This window comes from Bos grunniens, chromosome 18 (assembly GCF_055505025.1).
Source record: "Bos grunniens cultivar Pamir isolate PY7600 chromosome 18, Bosgru_T2T1.0, whole genome shotgun sequence".
Taxonomy (NCBI): domain Eukaryota; kingdom Metazoa; phylum Chordata; class Mammalia; order Artiodactyla; family Bovidae; genus Bos; species Bos grunniens.
The window spans coordinates 13361721-13380350 of NC_141182.1; the positions used below are offsets into that span (position 1 = coordinate 13361721).

The window sequence follows — 18630 nt, forward strand, 5'->3', positions numbered from 1 at the left end:
TTCTCATTCCATCCAATGCCAAGGCCTGGCATCAGTGGGCTCTGAATCGTGGTGCTAGGACTGCCCCCTCGCTGTCTGTGTAGCTGTAGAAGCAGCGGTGGGGAATGAGACCCTGTCTTGATTAAAGTGGGGTCAGCCTAAGGCGGCTTGCTGTTCATCATCCTGTTTGGCTCTGTGGAGCATGTGCTGTGATTAAGAGGCAGCCCTGGCCACAGCCCACGTCTCTCACGTCTAGATGAGGCCCGGGCAGATCACAACTACAGAAAACTGACTGTTTTCCTTTCCAGAGCAAGGGCTGACCACTGGCTTAGTGGGAGTGGGGCAGAGAGGAAGGAGGGGGGGTGCACCTCGTGGCACACGGATGAGAACGCAGCAAGGCTGTACAGGACCTCAGTGTGTTCACAGAGGAGGAGACCATACACCTCTGTCCATGTCTCATCTAAACAACAGAAAAGACTCACGTTAAACTAACGTGCAAACTTATTTGAGGTTCTCATCGTTGGCAAGACTGAAAGCACAGCAGACAGAAGCCCCTCTGCGTCCTGCACGTCTTACCTGTTTTGAGTAGCCACCATAGATGATGATGTTGCCCTGAGGGGTGACAGTCATCTGGCAGCCCGACCGGGGTGTGGGCCCAGTCCCGGATGGGGACAGCTTGCTCCATGTAAAAGTGTCCAGGTTGAAGGCATACACATCATTGTAATAGATGTAATCTCTGTTGTAACACAGGGACAAAACAAAGAGGTGGCAACATGAAAACGTGAACTTCACTTAAAATAAAGGTGCCTTTCCTACACACTGTGCCTTCTGAGGCATTCCAAAAGGCACAGTGGCCCTGCTCACGCCACGCTCCTGGGACTTCAGGGGCAAAGCACTCAAAACACAGATGGGGCCTTGAGAAGGAAGACGAACGGGGCAGGTGGGTCTGCCCAAGTCACACACGGGGGAATGGTGCCCTGAAGGCAGGTCACAGGCAGCCGTGGGCAAGGGGCTCGGGTCAGAGTCACATGATGAGAGGTGGGCCTGCTTCCGCAGGAAGGACACACGGACATGCGGAAGGAGCAAGCGGCTCCACCGTCGGACATGATTCCTGCCACTCCTCCTGCACTCAGGCACCCTGTCTGGGGCCCTGCGCCCACAGGCAGGCCACTGTGGCGATGGGAGACCCATCCATAGCAGGGCACTGGGAACAGGACGGGGGCGCATGTGGACTCTCTGACCCGCTCCCACCACCAAATGCACCCTTCCGTGGGAGCAAGGCTTTCAGTAGGTGAACTAAGGAAGCCGGGGGCTCGGTTCTTAAAGGACTTCATCACATTCCACTGTTTTCTCAGATTTCATGTGGCAGATATCTAGCAAAAAAATTCTACATGTAAGATAAATAAAACTGTAATTGAGTTCTCAAGGTCGAACTAATTTGTTTGATACAGATGATGACCACACAGATTACTCTTCACAAAACTTTTAAGTTTTTTTGTACTCTTGAAACACTTCATAAACAGTCATTTTAACAATTATGAAGAATTCCACAACAGGGATAGCAGAGCAGTAAACCAAGCTCGGGGCCCTCCTGTGCGACTGCCCAAGCAATGTGCCCATGCCGTCAGCCCTTGCTTTAGGGATGGGCAGTGTCCTGCAAGTGTGTTCTAAGCAGCTCTTCCCAGAGAGCCCCCTCCTTACTACACCAGGAAAAGAGGACCCTCCTGTTGGTACTGACCTTGTACTCTCATGGAAGCCACCGAAAAGGATTAACTGTCTCTTCCAGGCCACCATTCGATGTCCACTCCGGCCTGAAGGACCACCTGGTGATCTAAAATTGAAAATATACAAAAAATAGGCACTTGGCAGGTGGAGGAGGAGGACGTGGAGTTCGTGAGCTCCCACAGACACAATAAAGCACATCTACGAGTAGAACGACTCACACAGAACATCTACTAAACGCCAGGCAGAAGAGCTCAGACTTCCAAAAGCGCAAGAAAACCTCCACGTAACCAGGCAAGAGAAAGAAAAAGCAAACAAACTGAACGGATGTGAAAGGGACCCACACCCACAGAGGGGCTGAGGAGCGGGAGAGGCTCTGCACCCGGGGCAGGCCCCTCACGGGCAGGGAGACCAGCCTGGACGTAGGAGGGGCTCTGAAGCCTCAGAGAAGAGCACGGGACCCAGTGAGCAGAAGGCACAACAGAGGGACCTGCACGGCCAGCGGGGACCGCCACCCTGCGCTCCCCAGCCTCAGACGCTTGTCCACAGGTGTGCGCGGGGGCCTCATGCTTGATGCCCGGGCGTCAGAGGTCAGATCCAGGGGGAGGATCGGGCTTAGCTGCACCGAGAGAGCCTGAAGAGGCTGGACTATGGCCACTGAGGGTGCACTGGGAAGAAGCCTGGGCCCGCCAGAGGCAAGGCACCATTGCTGGGGGCACACAAAGGAGGGGCAGGACCACCACAGAGCTCCCTTCCTTGCACACATACTCTCAGGGAACAGGACACACCTACATGAACTCCAAAGGCACACATGGGCGTCACAACAGCTAAGACACCCACGAGCAGGCCCCAAGCGCTGCCCCCACCACATGATCCACGAGCAGGCCCCAAGCGCTGCCCCCGCCACATGATCCACGAGCAGGCCCCAAGCGCTGCCCCCGCCACATGACCCACGAGCAGGCCCAGGCGCTGCCCCCGCTGTACGAGGAGGACACAGTCCACCACTACCGCCAAGAGACCGCGAGCACCTGACAAGGGCTGCCCCCAATCTGGAGGGCGCATGGGTGGCACTGGGCGCCAGTCACTGTCCTTGCCATCTCAGGAGCTCGCAGGCTGCCACCGCTAAGAAACTCAGAAGCAGGCACCGAGCACTGTCCCTACTGTTCCACAGGCCCACGGGCCCAGCGGCCGCCACCACTGCGGGGACCCACAAGCAGGCACTGATCACTGCCTCGTCATACCAGGCATGTGCATGGGCCACAACACCCGCACGCCCCGTATCCAGGGAATAACAGGCAGCACACACGAGGAAAGGGGCAGAAGGCATCCAAGCCCGTATGTCGCAACAAAGACCAGGCGCAGCCCAGTAAACACACATTTTTTAAAGAGTTTTACAGACAAGCAAGTTCAGTTCAGTTGCTGAGCCATGTCCAACTCTTTGCAACCCCACGGACTGCAGCACGCCAGGCCTCCCTGTCCATCACCAACTCCCAGAGCTTACTCAGACTCATGTCCATCGAGTCAGAGATGCCATCCAAAAGCTAAGGTAATTCAGCACCACCAAACCAGCTTTACAACAAATGTTAAAAGAACTCTAAGCAGAAAAGGCCGTGAACTAGAAACAAGAAAGTTATGAACAGAAAAGCTCATCAGTAAAGGCAAACATGCGGTAAAGGTAGGAAAGACCATACACAAATATGACACCAAACTCAGCAACCACGAGGAGAATGTAAGTGTAGGATATTAGAAGTGCATTTGAAATTAACACCAGCAACTTGAAACAATCTTGTACATATAGACAGACTGCTTTATCAAAGCCTCACAAGGGAGACTCCCTGGTGGCACGGTGGACAGGAATCCCCCTGCCAATGCAGGGACACAGGTTCGATCCCTGGTCTGGGAAGATCCCACGTGCCGCAGAGCAACTGAGCCCAGGTACCGCAACTACCAAAGCCCACGCACTCTGGAGCCCATGTGCTGTGACTACTGAGCCCACGCACCACAGCTGGAGAGTCCACACGCCACATCTAAGGTCCAAACCAGCCAAATACATGAACAATTGTTTACAAAACTCACTCATGTAACAAATTGCCAGCCACAGGTGTTAGCTTCTGCAAAAATCCCCCAGTGCGTTAAATGACACATTAGAGTAGATGGGCTTAAGTGGTATTTGTACAACATCCCACCTGAAAGCAGCAGAATATACATTCCTCTCAACTGCACGTAGAACATTCTCCAGGACAGATCACAAGCTGGGTCACAAAGCAAGCTGCAGTAATTTTAAGAAAACCTGAAATCATATCAAGCATCTTTTCAGACCATAACACTATGAGACAAAAATCAGTCATAAGAACTTTAAATAGCACAAACATGTGGAGGCTAAACAATGTTATTAAACAACCAATGTATCACTGAAGAATCAAAGAGTAAAAAAAAAACAAAAAACCTAGAAACAAATGACAACAAACACACGGCATCCAAAACTGATGGACACGGCAAAAGCAGTTCTAAGAGGGAGTTCACAGCAATACCATCTTATCTCAGGAAACAAGAAGTGTCTTGAACAAAAAAACCTAACCTTACACTGAAAGCAACTAGAGAAAGAAGTAGAAACAAAACCCAAAGTTAGCAAAAGGGGAAAGAAATCATAAAGAACAGAGCAGAGACAAATGTAATAAAAAGGAAAACAACAGAAAAGATTAATGAAACTAAAAGCTGATTCTTTGAAAAGATAAACAAAATTGATAAGCCTTTAGCCAGACTCACCAAAAAAAAAAAAAATGGGAGAGGGGTCAAATCAATAAAATTAGAAACTAAAAAGGAGAAGTTACAACTGACATCACAAAATATAAAGACTCACAAGAGACTACTACAAGCAATTATATGCCAATAAAATAAGACAACCTAGAAGAAATGGACAGATTCTTAGAAAGGTTCTGCTTTTCAAGACTGAACCAGGAAAAAGTAGAAAATATGAGCAGACCAATCACAAGTACTGAAATTGAAACTGCAACTTAAAAACTTCCAACAAACAATAGTCTAGGACCAGATGGCTTCACAGACAAATTTTACCAAACATTTGGAGAAGAGTTAACACCTACCCTTCTGAAACTATTCCAAAAAACCGCAGAAGAAACACTCCAAACTCATTCCATGGGGCCACCATCACTCTAATACCAAAATTAGACAAAGATACCATAAAAGAAAATTACAGGGCCAATATCACTGATGAACATAGACACAAAAATTCTCAACACAATACTAGCAAACTAAATACAACAACATATTAAAAGGATCACACACCATAATCAAGTGGGATTTATCCCAAGAATGCAAGGATTCTTCAACATTTGCAAATCAACCAGTGTGATACACCACATTAGCAACTGATGAATAAAAACCATATAATCGTCTCAACAGACACAGAAAAAGCTTTTGACAAAACACCCATTTATGACTAAAAGTCTTCGAAAGTGGGCACAGAGGGAACCTAATTCAACATAATAAAGGCCATATGACAAGCTCAAAGCTAACATCATTTCCTCTCAAATCAGGTACAGAACAAGGATGTCCACTCTTGCCACTTTTATTCAACACATTTTGGAAGCCCTAGCCATGGTAATCAGAGAAGAAAAAGAAAAGGAATCCAAATTGGAAAAGAAGTAATTATCTGTCATTGTTTGCAAATGACATGCAACTATATACAGGAAATTGTAAACATGATAACAGAAAACCATGAAAAAAAAGAAGACTACTAGAGCTCATCAGTGAATTTGGTACGGTTGTAGGATACAAAATTAATACATAAAAACCTGCTGCGTTTCTATATACTACAATGAAAGATCAGAAAGAGAAATTAACGAAGCAGTCCCATTTATTACATCAAAAAATAAATAAATAAAATACCTAGGAATAAATTTACCTAAGGAGACAAGAGACCTGTACTCAGAATATAAGACGGAGATTAAAGAAACTGAAGATGGGGGGGAAGGGGAGGAATTGAAACTAACATAAACAGATGGAAAGACATACCACGTTCTTTGGAAGAATCAATGTTGTCAAAAAAGGATACTACCCAAGGCAATCTACAGATTCAGTGCAATCCCCATCAAATTATCAATGGCATTTTTCACAGAATTAAGATTTTTATAATTGTATGAAAACACAGAAGACCTCAAATAGCCAAAACAATCCCAAGAAAGAAAAACGGAGCTGGAGGAACCAGACTTCCTGACATCAGACTACACTACAAAGCTATGGTAACCAAAGCAGTGGGGTATTGGTGAAAGAATAAACAAGTAGGTCAGTGGAACAGAAAAGACAGCCCAGAAACAGATCTCCTAAGTACAGTCAAGCAGGACTTCCCTCGTGCTCCAGTGGCTGAGTCAGCCTGCCATGGTTTCAGGGAAGACCATGCACTCCATGGGGCAACAACTAAACCCATGTGCCACACCTACTGAGCCCACGCACAGCAACTGCTGACGCTCACTCGCCCTAGAGCCCATGCCCCGCAGCAAGGCAAGCCACTGCAACGAGAAGCCTGCACGCCTGTGCACCGCAATGAAAAATGGTCCCCACTCGATGCAATGAGAGAAAGCCTGTGTGCAGCAAAGGACTCAGCACAGCCAAAACCTAATTAATCAATTTTTTAAAAAGTACAGCCAACTGATCTTTGACAAAAGAGCAAAGGCAATACAATGGAGCAAAGACAGTCTCTTCAACAAATGGTGCTGGGTCAACTGGACGTCCAAATGCAAAAGAATGAACCTGGACACAAACCTTACGTGTCCTTTTGCAAAAAATACTCAAAATGGATCCCAGGCCTACATGTAAAATGACTGACAGACAAGCTGGCCTCCCAGGCTGCTCAGCAGTGAAGAATTCACCTGCCAACGCAGGAGACATGGTTCAATCCCTGCGTAGGGAAGCTCCCCTGGAGGAAGAAACGGCAACCCACTCGGTAGTGCTGCCTGCAGAACCCCATGGACAGAGGAGCCTGGTACGCTATAGTCTACAGGGTCGCAGAGAGTCGGACACGACTGAGTGACTGAGCACGCATGCAAGCTGGGCTGTATTAAAATTTAAAACTTATGCTCTGCAAAAGATGTATCAAGAGAATTAGAAGTCAGTCTGGAAGAAAATATTTGCAAAGAACACACCTGATAAAGGGCTGTTATCCAAAATAAACAACCCTTAAAACTCAAGAGTACAGAAACAAGTGACCCGATTTAAAAAGTGCTGACGTGGTCAAGCCAGGCCCATCTGCCAGCTACCTCTGCTCACCCTGTTCTGCGCTGGTGCTGTCTCCATCTGGCTCTCCCACCTACACAATCCAACCACCAAGTCCAGGCTACAAAGGATGGTTACAACCTGAGCCCCCCAGTCCAGCTCCTCTCTACAATTTCCACTTTTTTCTACAAAGCTTTCCCCCAAACCGCGGGCCCTAAAAGATACAACAGAGACTCAAAATGAATGAGAAGCTCGAGCTGCCCATCCCAGCATCTCCCCACCAGCAAATCTCAGATGAACGACTCATCATACGTGGCCATGAGGACCCCCAGGGTCCTTCCTTATTCCAATCTAGAACAAATCCCTTTCTCTCACCTTTCCTCGAACGCCTCAGCATCCCAGTCTCTCTCTCCTAATGCCCAGTTTACTAACATTCCTTTTAACATGTCATTCAAACTGACCAATGTACTCAGCCATGGAAAGTCAACCAAAAACTATCTGTCCCTGTCAACTATATCCTGCTAATCCAATCTTTAAGCATCAGCCTTGGGGTAGCGTCACCATATGCAGATGACGACCAGGATTTCAACTTACTAAATCCTTCTTCCCTTCTACCATGGGCAGTTCTTCCAAATGCAACCTACAAGGAAAACTCAGCCCCACTTCAATTTCATCCTGCTTGATTTGGTCCACAAAGATGACTCTGAAAGCTGAATTTGCCAACCAACTTATTTGCTTTCCCCCCTAGCTTTTTATCACCCACAAACCGAGTAAGCATGTTTTCTCATGTAAATTCATGATAAAAAACACCAGAAGGACAAGTTCAGAAGGAGGGGCTGTGCCAGGCCGCGACACCACAGGTCCACGCCTGTACTCTCTGCAGAGAGGAAGCAGCACTGTCCTCGGAGCGGGCTGCAGGCCACAGGAGAAGCGGCCACACCACCACCCCATGCCCCCGTGCTGGGTGCCACGGTGACAAGCCCCAACATACAGCTACCTACACAACAGAGAAAGTGAATGAGAAGAACACCACCTTGCTGGGTGCGCTGCAGACTGCCTTTCTGAGGAACTTTCTGTTATAACACTTTACAAATACACAACCTGGGAAACAGGTTTTCATTCAAAAGCTAGTAGATTCGCTTCCAATTCTACTTCCGAAAAGGTACACAGGCGAGCACAAATGTTCCCAGTGCTACTCTAGTAACTGTGACTGCAGAGGCCCAGTGACCTACAGAAACAGTGCCAGCAAGCCAAGCCCCTAGATGACCCCCAGGGTGGCCAGGTCAGGGCCTCCCACCCAAGAATCTGAAGGGCATGTCATCCTTCCGTGGGCCAGGCACGGAGGACTCAATTAACTTTCCTGGCAGTAGCCAAGTACGGCTGTGTTTTGTAACCAAAATGGGAATTTTTTCCTATAAAAAGGCTCTATATACCCCATCAGAAAAATAAACTCACCCAAAAAAACCTGTTTATATTTCAATCTTCAACAGGCACTTTTCAACTGCCGTCACTCCTAAATATGGAGTCTTAAAAAATTCACATGTCCTACTCAGCCAGATCTATAAGCAGCACAAAAATACATGTGTCCTGCCGTGGGAGGGAGAGCTTTCAGCACATCCGAGTTACGTGTGGTGCGGCGCTCTGGCAGGGCATGCTGCCACTCAGCATCACCCAGGCCCTTTCCAACCCACCGCTGCAGTGACATTTACAGAAAATGCACACACATCAAGTAACTCCATGGGCTTCGGATACAAACAGAGCGTTAGGCACTCAGTATGCAAATGCATCCCCGAGTTATTTTAAAGTTTACACCTTACAAAAGATATGCCATAGTACCACGCTGTTCCTGAGACATTTACTGAGCAGAGGGAAAAATTTCTCTCGTAACCCCAGAGATTCAAGGCCACACAGGCTGAGCTGATGGGTAACTTGATCTAGCGGCCCATCCTCAGAAAAAGAAGGGACCTTTCCGCAAGACTGGTTCTGACATGGCCGGAAGCCGGACTCAAACCACAGGGAACAGCATCTTCCCCATAACCAAATAGGTACCTTCAGAATCTGGCCCCACTTTTCCAAGCACCACTCAAAAAACAGATTTGGGGAGTTATTAAGTATTTAATCACATTGCACAGAATAATTAGCAGCAGTTTCTAGAATCCAGGCAGCCTATCAGAGCTGTATCCTTCTTTAACTATTACGATCAGTACCGAAACCACCATTCGTGGGGGTGTTCATATAATAATAAACTACCACAGAGAAGTCTGTGCTGTGAGAGACAGGTGCTCAGTACCTCAGCAGTGTCCTACTCTTTGCGACCCCATGGGCTATAGCCTGCCAGGTAGCTCCATCCATGGAATGTTTCAGGCAAGAATACTGGAGCAGATTGCCATTTCTTCCTCCAGGAAAGACAAGAGACAGGACAGGTGGATAAATGTCGACTGCTGCCTTTGCACGTCCACAGAGCACAGCCCACTCTTCTCCCCTACTTTCTGGAGGAAATACAGCTGAGCATAGGGAGAGAGGCTGTATGTTACGAAAGTAAAAACAGGATTCGTAGACAGAATCTTAAAATCAGGTCAGTTGTGCAGGCACCTACCACCGAAGGCAGAGACTGAAGGGACTCTCAAAACATCTAGTAAAGCTGGTCACGCTTGCCGAACGTAAATCGGGAGGCTGTGCTGACATTTAACCTCTGGTCTCCTCGACATTAGTAACACCAGGACTTTTCCTCTTGTTTTCAAACTGTCCTGACGTCTATTAAACGTTGCTAGAATGGAGAGCGTGCATAAAGGAAGACAGCCAAGTCTCCAAAGGGGCTACTCGTAAACGTGCTACAGAAACATGGGTAGGGCAAACAGGAAGGACGAGGCAGACGTCTGGGAATCACCCTGCTTCCCAGGAGAAAAGCCTGCTTAAAAGCCAAGAAGGGACTTCCCTGCTGGTCCAGTGATTAAGACTACGCACTCCCAACACAAGGGCATGGGTTCAAACACCGGTCAGGGAACTAAGATCCCACACCGTGTGGCGTGGCCCAAACAACAACGAAAAGAACTATGACCCTCAAACACTTCTCAGGACCATCAGGCTTAAGCCCACTCCCCGCCCCTATTCTCCATACACGCTCTGGGAGACCAGCAACACTGTGATAAGGCCAAGGCTGTGGGTATCCCCCACGGTGACATCAAGGCACTAAAGGAATTCAACAGGAATAAGAAGCTGGCCAAGAAGTATGATATGGTTTTGGCTTCAGAGTCTGATCAAGTAGACCCCACAAATGTGGGGCCCAGGCCTGAAGAAAGCTGGCAGGTTCCCTTCCTTGCAGACCCACAATGAGGACACAGAGACCAAAGTGGATGAAGTGAAGCCCAGGATCAAGTTCCAGATGGAGATGGTGCTGGGTCTGGCAGTGGCTCCTGGCCCCATGGAGATGACAGACGAGGAGCTCGGGCATAATATCCACTTAGCTGTCAAGTCCCTGGTGTCATTGCTCAAGAAAAACTGGTGGAAACGTCCAGGCTTCATACATTAAGAGCACTGTGGATCAGCCCCCGTGCCAGTACTCAGGCATGGCTCCACAAACGCTAATTCACAAGCTGAAAAAGGTTCTACAGACCCCAGTGCCGATATAACCTGTCCTTGCTGCCTTCACTGTTGGGTAAACTTTTCTCTCTCTCTCTTTCCCTCAAACTACACCCAGAAGAGTAAAAAACATTTCCTAGAAAACGAAACTCTTCTAGGGGTTCTAATACTTTTCTAGAGAGCAGGGCCAAATCCTGGAGTCTGGAGAAACTCAGTTCACAGTGAACTCCTGTTGCACTTTTCCCAGGACTGGAGCCCACACCGTGTGGATTCCCCCGGGCTCAGCAATATTCCCCAGAAATAGCAAAACCAGCCTTCATTTTGGCCGAAGCTCCTTCCCTTTGCTTCTCGGTCACTAAGAAAAAATTACAGAGAAGCTGCCAGCAGTCACCGCTCTCCCCACCATGGCCCTTATGTCGGCGTGTTAATAACCAGGCCCAGTGACCAGCAGCAGCAGCTCCAAGACAAAGCCACCCAGAGTAATCAGTCCACCGGCTTCTCTGCAGCTATGCTGGGCCTTCGTCAGTTAGGCCCTCACGTCCCTGCCACACAAGTGGGGAGGTGCTTCCATTTTGCAATAAGTAGTAAATCACAGAAGCCATATCCACACTCTTTTTCATTGTGAAGGATCTAAGAGGCATTTTACGTGAGTTTTCTTACAGGGCAGCAGACGTTTTTCACATCAGTGAACAGTGCCTAAGATAAGCATGAGACCCGCTGGTAGGCAAAGCCTCCAGCTGAGATCCAAGGCTGTCTGCATCAGGGTCACTGAGGAGTGGGGAGGGGCTGCTGTCAAATGCAGATTCCTGAGCCCATTTTAAAGAGGCTCTGGATCAGATGACGTCTGGAGGGAGGAGGGCAAGAAGATGCATCTTCAGAGATCCCCAGGCATCGCAGTCCAAGAATCACCAACACAGGTGTCCGCTCGGCTCTGAGCCCTCCTCACAGGCTGACAAGTCTCCCAGCCACTCCACCACCAACTTGTGCTATCGAACCTCCTGAGTCCTATAGGACACCCCCTCTTAGTGCAGACGAGGCAGCCGCCCCGCGGTAGTGCCTGCTGCTGTGAAGCAAGGATGGAGCCTGAAAACATGTAGAAACACCCCAGACAAGACCCCTGGGTGCTGCTCAGAGCTGTGCCCGCAGTGCCACAGGAGAAGGCTCTAGGAACACACGCCCTCTGACTGGAAAGTCTACTTCTGGGCCAGTTTAAAGGTTACTGAATGACAAAATTAAACCTGAGACTCCTAAGAGCAGGTATGTGAAACGTTCCTGGAGTATGGCGTGGGAGGGGGGGCCCTGAGGATTAGAAAGGTGTTAATTTTCCCTAGGTGCAATCTACAAACTGCAATCCAATCGAAATCCCATTAGAATGGTTAAGGACAGAACCTGAAAAATTGATCCTAAAGCTCTTATGAAAACAATGAGTGCATGGCAGAGTAATTTTAAGTAAATGAGAAAAACCTGGCTGTAAAACCACATAGCAATTAAAATGGAGCACGATACGTGTCACACACAGCCTGGCAGGTCACCGCGGGACACGCCACCACATGCCACCGCCATCACCATCAGGCCTGCACAATGTGCTTTCCCAGAGCCACGTGTTTTGAGCTCCAAATGCTGGCAGGGGACAGGCGTGGGCCCAGGGGTTGGGCTCATCACCCAGCACCTTACCTGACTTGCTCCCAGGTCTTGGTGGCCAAATGCAGCACCCAGAGGTCCTTGTAGTGGTAAAACTGCTCTCCGTCAGGAGAGGCAAACTCCCCACCGAAGATCCACAGCTGCCCACCACCCTGGGGCACCACCACGGCCTGTTGAGAGAATGGTGATGGGTCAGGGCACAGCCAGACAGCTTTCAGTCCAACTGGAGACCTCTCCCTGGTCACTCAGTTCCAAGCTCACACCCCAGCCTCAAAGGCCTGCCCCTCTGGTTCTGAAGGCCCAGGACTCACAGGTCACACGGGACTATGCAGGACTGCCTGGGCCGACAGAGCCACAGTCATTGGAGGCCAGTGGGCAATGGAGCCCCTCCCTGGAGGGCCCGCCACCCAGGGAGGGCATGGCTGGGGGAGACTCAACTTGGCTGCTCTTATGTGAATCACGTGAGGGGACAGACTTCACAGAAATCACTTCTGCCAGTACCCCAAAAATGTGGGGGTGCTACCTAGTCAGTGAATGCCTGTAGGGGGCAGACGGAGAGCCACCCTGCCCTGGTGTCACCAGTCCCAGGGCTCTGGCAGCAGGGCAGGCCACTGGGCACATCTTCACACCAAGTGGCCGAGTAGCTCCTGGCCGGGGGCTCAGAAGCAGTGTCCAAGGCAGCAGGCACCATGTGGCTGGGACAGGAGAAGTGGGCTGGGGCAGCTGGATGCGAGGCACGCCCAAGCATTCTGGGTGAACGCCTCCTGCCCCAGCAAACCTCCACGGACAAGCACACACTGGGCGGTCAGACAGTGGTTCCCAGGACGCCGCCTCCAGGCACCCTCGGAGCACCCCAGGCTTTCACTGCAGCACAGGCTGTCACTTAACTAAGCTTAATGCCGCAGAATTGTGGCTCCATCACCATGCCACCCCTGCCGTGGACTAACTGGAGGGTCCCGGTGACACATGCAGGGTGATGTGGCCCCCCACGCCATTTCCACTCAGTTCTGTGCACCCTCTCAGCATTGACCTATCAGAAGACAAATCAACTTCCTGTGACTCTAAAACCCCAGTGATTGTAAGGAACTATTTCAAATCTTCAAACCAGACATGAAAATTAGCTTAGGCCCAAACAAAACACATTTTTCTGAGTTTAAAGAAGTTTGGGTGGTATATTCACGCTTTGCGATACAACGTAGTTTTGAAATATCTTATTATAGAAGCTATTTAATGCCTGGGATAGCATTACAAACAATGCATCAACTGGGAAGAACAGTACAAAGAAAATACACACATATGCGCTCAGTTGTGTCCAACTCTTTGCAACCCCATCAACTGTAGCCTGCCGGGCTCCTCTGTCCATGGGATTCTCCAGGCAAGAATACAGGAGTGGGTTGCCATCTCCTCCTCCAGGGGATCTTCCCAATGAGGGAAGGAACCCACAGCTTTTGTGTCTCCTGCACTGCAGGCAGATTTTTTACCACTGAGCCCCCTGGCCCACTTTGGAGTGATTAATTTATGTATTTGAAAATAAAGCAATAAACTCCTTTACAAACACATGTTCACACACACATATACATACTCACAGTTGTTTTGAAGTAATGGTTTGAACGGACTGACGGCCACCGTCCCCTGGACCTAACAAAGGTCGAACACCGTCCAGTGGCCAAAGCAGGACAGCTCTGCTCCCAGGCCGAGGCAGGGCTTCCCCCACCAGTGTCTACCTTCCTACGTGTCACACAAGGCTGTACGCTTCCCAGGCATTTGGGTTTCTGTGTTGTTGTCTTCAATGGAATAAAATCATGTCCAGAAAACCTTAAGGTCACAACTCTCCCTCCAAAGGCCAAAAAAAAAAAAGGCACAATGGAGTCCAAAACAACACACAGACTCTGTGAGTGGATTCTGATGTCAGCCACATGCATCCACTTTGGGAAAGCCGAGTCCTAACAACTTGCCAGGCCACCAGGACCAAAGAAAACAACCCAGGAGACATAATAAAAAACGGTAAATGGGTCCTTTTGTTGGTGCATCTCAGCCCTGGAAGTGCGCCTCGCGTGTAAAAGATGTCCAGTTCCCAGTGAGCAAGCCACCCCTGCTGCTCAGGTGGAACATGACAGAGCTGTGACTGAGCAGCAAGGAAATGCCTTCTGCAGCTCCCCTGGGCACTGTGGGCACAATTCCAATCACCCAGGAGTAGGCATTCTGTAAACACCGACTACTCACTGCTCATGCACACACAAAGGCTGACGAGAACAGAGGTGACTCTTTATTTAAACCATAGGGAACTGTTTGTTCTACTGTTTGCAAGAATGTGTTTTGTTTCAAGTGAGTTGTTGCTTCGGGAAAAACAAACCATCAGATGAGTAAGAAGAGGTGAACTTCAGCTGCGCCCAAACCCCTCCTCCCCCGCCCTTCAACTCTCAACAGTCCTGCTCAGTCCACCCAGACAGGAGCATCTGAACATTCTACCCAGGGAGGGTCCCGGGAGGGGAGCACCAGGCAGACCTGATGAGTGAGGTCCACGAGGCTGCTGGGCACACCTTCGGGGGCCTTGTGGCCTTTTCCTTTCTCTCACCAGCTGTATTAATTTTAGAAAATGGCATTAAATTTTCAAATTACCTGCTAAAATAAACTTCACCCCCAAAAATCTAGGATCTCAGAGAAATGACAGAATGATGGGTGCACATATAAGATTTCTCTTTCTACTCCTTCTACCCGTGATTGATTAAAGAGAAGATAAAGAACGTGGCTTCTGTTACCACATTCATTGAACTAGTCCAAAATGAGGAAATTTTTACATCTCAAAATATAATGCAGTGGAATTTGCACTATAATGATCTCTAGGCAAAAGACTTCACCCCCAGTTTTCTGTTTCCCATAGCTCTGATTTGTTGGAAAATTCACAGAGTAAATAGCAAGCCAACCTTACCTACAAGGATAAAATTAAGTCCTAGACTCAAGAAGTACTCACAAGATATACATATGAATCAGAGCCTGCCCAAATGACTGAACCAAAATCTCAAAGACTCTTATGATACTAGTTCTTCAAGGACAGTTAATAACTAATTGAAACAGATAAGAAAACACCACCAAAGAAGCCCCTCAGCCTGCTTGCCTGGGGCCCGGGAACTGGCCAGGCATCGGGCGGGGGCACTTAGAGTACTCCTGGACCAGGACAGGACTCGGTGCTTAGCCTGGAGGCCGGGGTGCACATGTTCTCAGAGCTGGAGTAGGCTCAGGTGAATGGACTCGAACTTATCAAGAGCCAGTTACTAATTAAAACCCAGGCTTACTAAGATCTAGGTTCTAAATCAAAAAGCAGTGCACGCTTCTCTTCCAAAATATGAACCAGTCCAAATGGCTGCAAGCCTTGCTATGCACAAGACGTCGATGCAGTTCAGGCAGGCAGGTCCCCCTTGTGGACCCAATTTCAAGTCAGGAGGCTACTTCTGAGCACTGAATCAGGAGGAGAACCACAGTGTGGAGGAATGTTTCAGTCACGCCCTGGGAGGCTGACACTGGAGAGGTTTCACTCTTTCAAACTACCTTTTGAGCCCCAACACTGTTTCAAATACTTAGTTATAAGAATGAACAAGAGAACTTCTCTGGAGGTCGAGTGGGAGTCCGCCTGCCAATGCAAGGGACATGGGTTCTATTCCTGGTCTGGGAAGACCTCACATGATGCGGAGCAATTGAGGCCGTGCGCCACAACTACTGAGCCGCATGCCCCAGGGACTCTGCTCTGTGATGAGAGAGGCCACCGCAACTAGAGAGCAGCCCTCGCTCTTCTCAACTAGAGAAAAGCCCATGTGGTAACGAAGACCCAGCACAGCCAAAAAATAGAAAAAACACATTCCAGGCGAAGACAGCAGAGTGAGGAGGTTGCCAGCTCGAAAGTCCGTCACGGAATCCTGCGTCAGGACCCCAACATGAGAAGAGGGGAGGCCGACGGTCACACACACGTACCTGGTGAGCACAGCGCCTTGGAGGTGGGTTGGGGATCTCCACTTTGGTCCAGCTGTCCTTCCTGATGTTGTAGACGTAGAGTTCGTTATACAGAAAAGTCTGCAGGAAGGAAGAGGAACTTCACGAACGATGCTTCCACACAAGCAATGGCAAGCAGAAGGTAGAGCTCAATCACCAGCTCTCCCTGGGCAGTGTGCTTCCTAAGGCCAGTTCCCGGACCCTCCAGGATGCTGACACAAAGACAAAGACCACCTGTGGACTGCCGTGCAGGGAAGCTGAGCTCAGGACTCTGGAACTATTTCATCTGTAGCTCTGAAACACAGGGCTACCTGGTCTGCTCAAAAATCAAACTTACAGTTTTTATGATGTTATCAATTGCTCTACCATGTATCAGCACTTTGCCTATTCAAACACCTCTGGGAACTTATCACGAGGAAGGACAGCAGGGCGTGGCCCACCTCATGCAGGCAGGAAGAGCCGTGACCCTCAAGGGCCCGCAAGGACCCTGGTGGCTTGTCAAGGACCACACCCCAGGCCAGTCCTGCTGTGTGGAGGCAGGACACGTGACGGGGAGTTAAAGAACAACGGGAATTTGACATCAGTGCCTAAAAGGAATTTTCCTCTAAATGAGACTCAGGAAAATTTGAAGGGAAAGAATAAAATATATACTTTACTTTTTGGCCATTGAAATATTCACCTCCGAAAAGGATTAATTCATCTTTCTCAGGATGAGTGGAGAGGGAGGCATTTAACCTGCAAGAGACACAAGCAGCAGCTCAACACAAAATCAAACCACGTGACGCCCAAACTGAGGGCCTGTCTCCCTGCCTCCACAGGCTGCACCACCGGGGACCAGCTTGTCCTGAACTTCTGGGAAAGAGAAGCCGGGCTGAGGACGGAAGCTGAGGCACCGCCCTTAATGGCAGCATCACCCTCAGGACACTGACACCCAGGCTAGCCTCCCAGGAGGGCCCAGCGCCTCTCACACAGCATCTGGCGAAACATCATCAGGCGGGGGGGAGTCGGGGGCTCCTACTCCTGTGCCACTCTCCCCAGAGCCGTCCTGCTTCACAGCTCTGTCCTCCTACATCACAATCTAACTGTCTTCAGAGGTCCACTATTCAAGCATTTCAATACACATCCCAGACTGCTTCCATGTGGAAAATGCACACACCTTTCTGCTTACTTTCACACATGAGGATGAGGCAACAGCTCTGCAGGAGTTTTAAGTGAGCCCTGACATCTCAGCAGGAAGCACTGAAGGGTATGGCCACGGGGAGGGAAAACACTCTCTGTGCAGAAGCCCCTGGGGCAGTGTTCCCAAGATGTCCTCTACCACATCAATGCCAAACAATGCCTCTCAAAGGGAAAGGGAAAACTGTTTTTTTTTTGTTGTCGTTGTTAACTGGGGATTTATTATACACAGAGACATTCTATAGGCTGAGAAACTCTGTAGTCAAACCCTCAAGTCAAAATAGTGCACCGTGGTCTCCAATACAACCGAGCACCCTGCCCTCACGCTCCCATTAAATCATCTCTGAGCAAAGACGTGGGGATACACACACTTAAACTTGGTGATTTTCATGGATTTTTCCTGTAATTTGATGGCGTGGTAGGAACTGAGACAGTACTGAGGTGACCCCTGAAAGGTCTGTGTCCCAGCAGATCTCATCTCTAGCACCTGCCCTTTTCCTTCAGGAGGCTGCCCAGTGACCTGGTGACGTAGGGCACTGCCAAGGTTTCAAATTATACTGGAACATTACACCTGACTTTTAGAGCAACATACTTTAAGGCAAACGTCATTCCCCCCCCCCAAAAAAAATCAACCCGCATTCAAAGCGAGTTCCCTCAGGGGCCCTGCACAGGTAAAGCCTTCACGATCTCATGGATTTATCTGCTTCAACAATTCAGATGAACATGTCCACCTACCATATGTGACCCTTAGGCTTGACCCAAAGATAACATGACAAATAAAATGAAAATAAACCCTGACTCCCAGGGGAATTTATGAACTGAAGGACAGGAGGAACCTTTGGGAGCCTAGGGAAAGCCCCTGGTGTCCGCTCAGAAGTAAGCACACTGCTCCTGACCCTGAAAGGCAACGACCACATGCTGGGGGCAAGGTCGTGGGATTCAGGCCATGTCCTGCACCCCACTGAGGCGGAGGGGACACTCCACCACCTCCCTTTGTGATGTGCTGGGCCAAGGCCTCCACTCAGGCCTGAAGGAAATGAAGCAAATCATTTCTCAGCTTAACAAGACAGCCCTGGATGCTTGGGAAGTTAGGCATTTCCCCTTCTCCGAAGGACATGCATCTCCTCATCAGGGTCACTTGGCCTCCCTGGGCTCCTAGCTCGAGGAGCTCTGTGTCCTGGCCATGCTCTGCCTGGAGCAGGGATAAGAATGACGGAGCCCTGGGTCCTGCATCAAACCAGAGAACTGCTGGCATTTGCTGAGGAGGCAAGAACAAAGGGATAAGGAGCCAAGGAAAAACCACAGCCTGCTCCTTCCTCC

At 49.3% G+C, this 18630-nt stretch overlaps 1 protein-coding gene and 1 pseudogene across 7 annotated transcripts in view; one reads left to right on the forward strand and one right to left on the reverse strand.

The window, feature by feature from the left end:
• KLHDC4 (kelch domain containing 4) overlaps window positions 1-18630 on the reverse strand; it is a 30310-nt gene that overhangs the window by 7449 nt on the left and 4231 nt on the right. For 5 of the 7 annotated variants that reach the window (XR_015145345.1, XR_015145351.1, XR_015145350.1 and 2 more), the window contains exons 3-7: window positions 16791-16869; window positions 16117-16215; window positions 12184-12320; window positions 1718-1810; window positions 556-715 (exon numbers count right to left, since the gene is read on the reverse strand). Coding sequence is in view for 2 of the 7 variants with exons in the window: in XM_086350267.1 (XP_086206393.1) it covers window positions 556-715; window positions 1718-1810; window positions 12184-12320; window positions 16117-16215; window positions 16791-16869 (568 nt within the window). In the remaining 5 variants the exon portion in view is untranslated. Of the gene's footprint in view, window positions 1-555; window positions 716-1717; window positions 1811-3887; window positions 4147-12183; window positions 12321-16116; window positions 16216-16790; window positions 16870-18630 lie in introns of those variants that run through there. The other 2 variants (XR_015145349.1, XM_086350268.1) reach the window with 1 other exon arrangement.
• On the forward strand, window positions 2647-10559 carry LOC147353069 (large ribosomal subunit protein uL1-like; annotated as a pseudogene).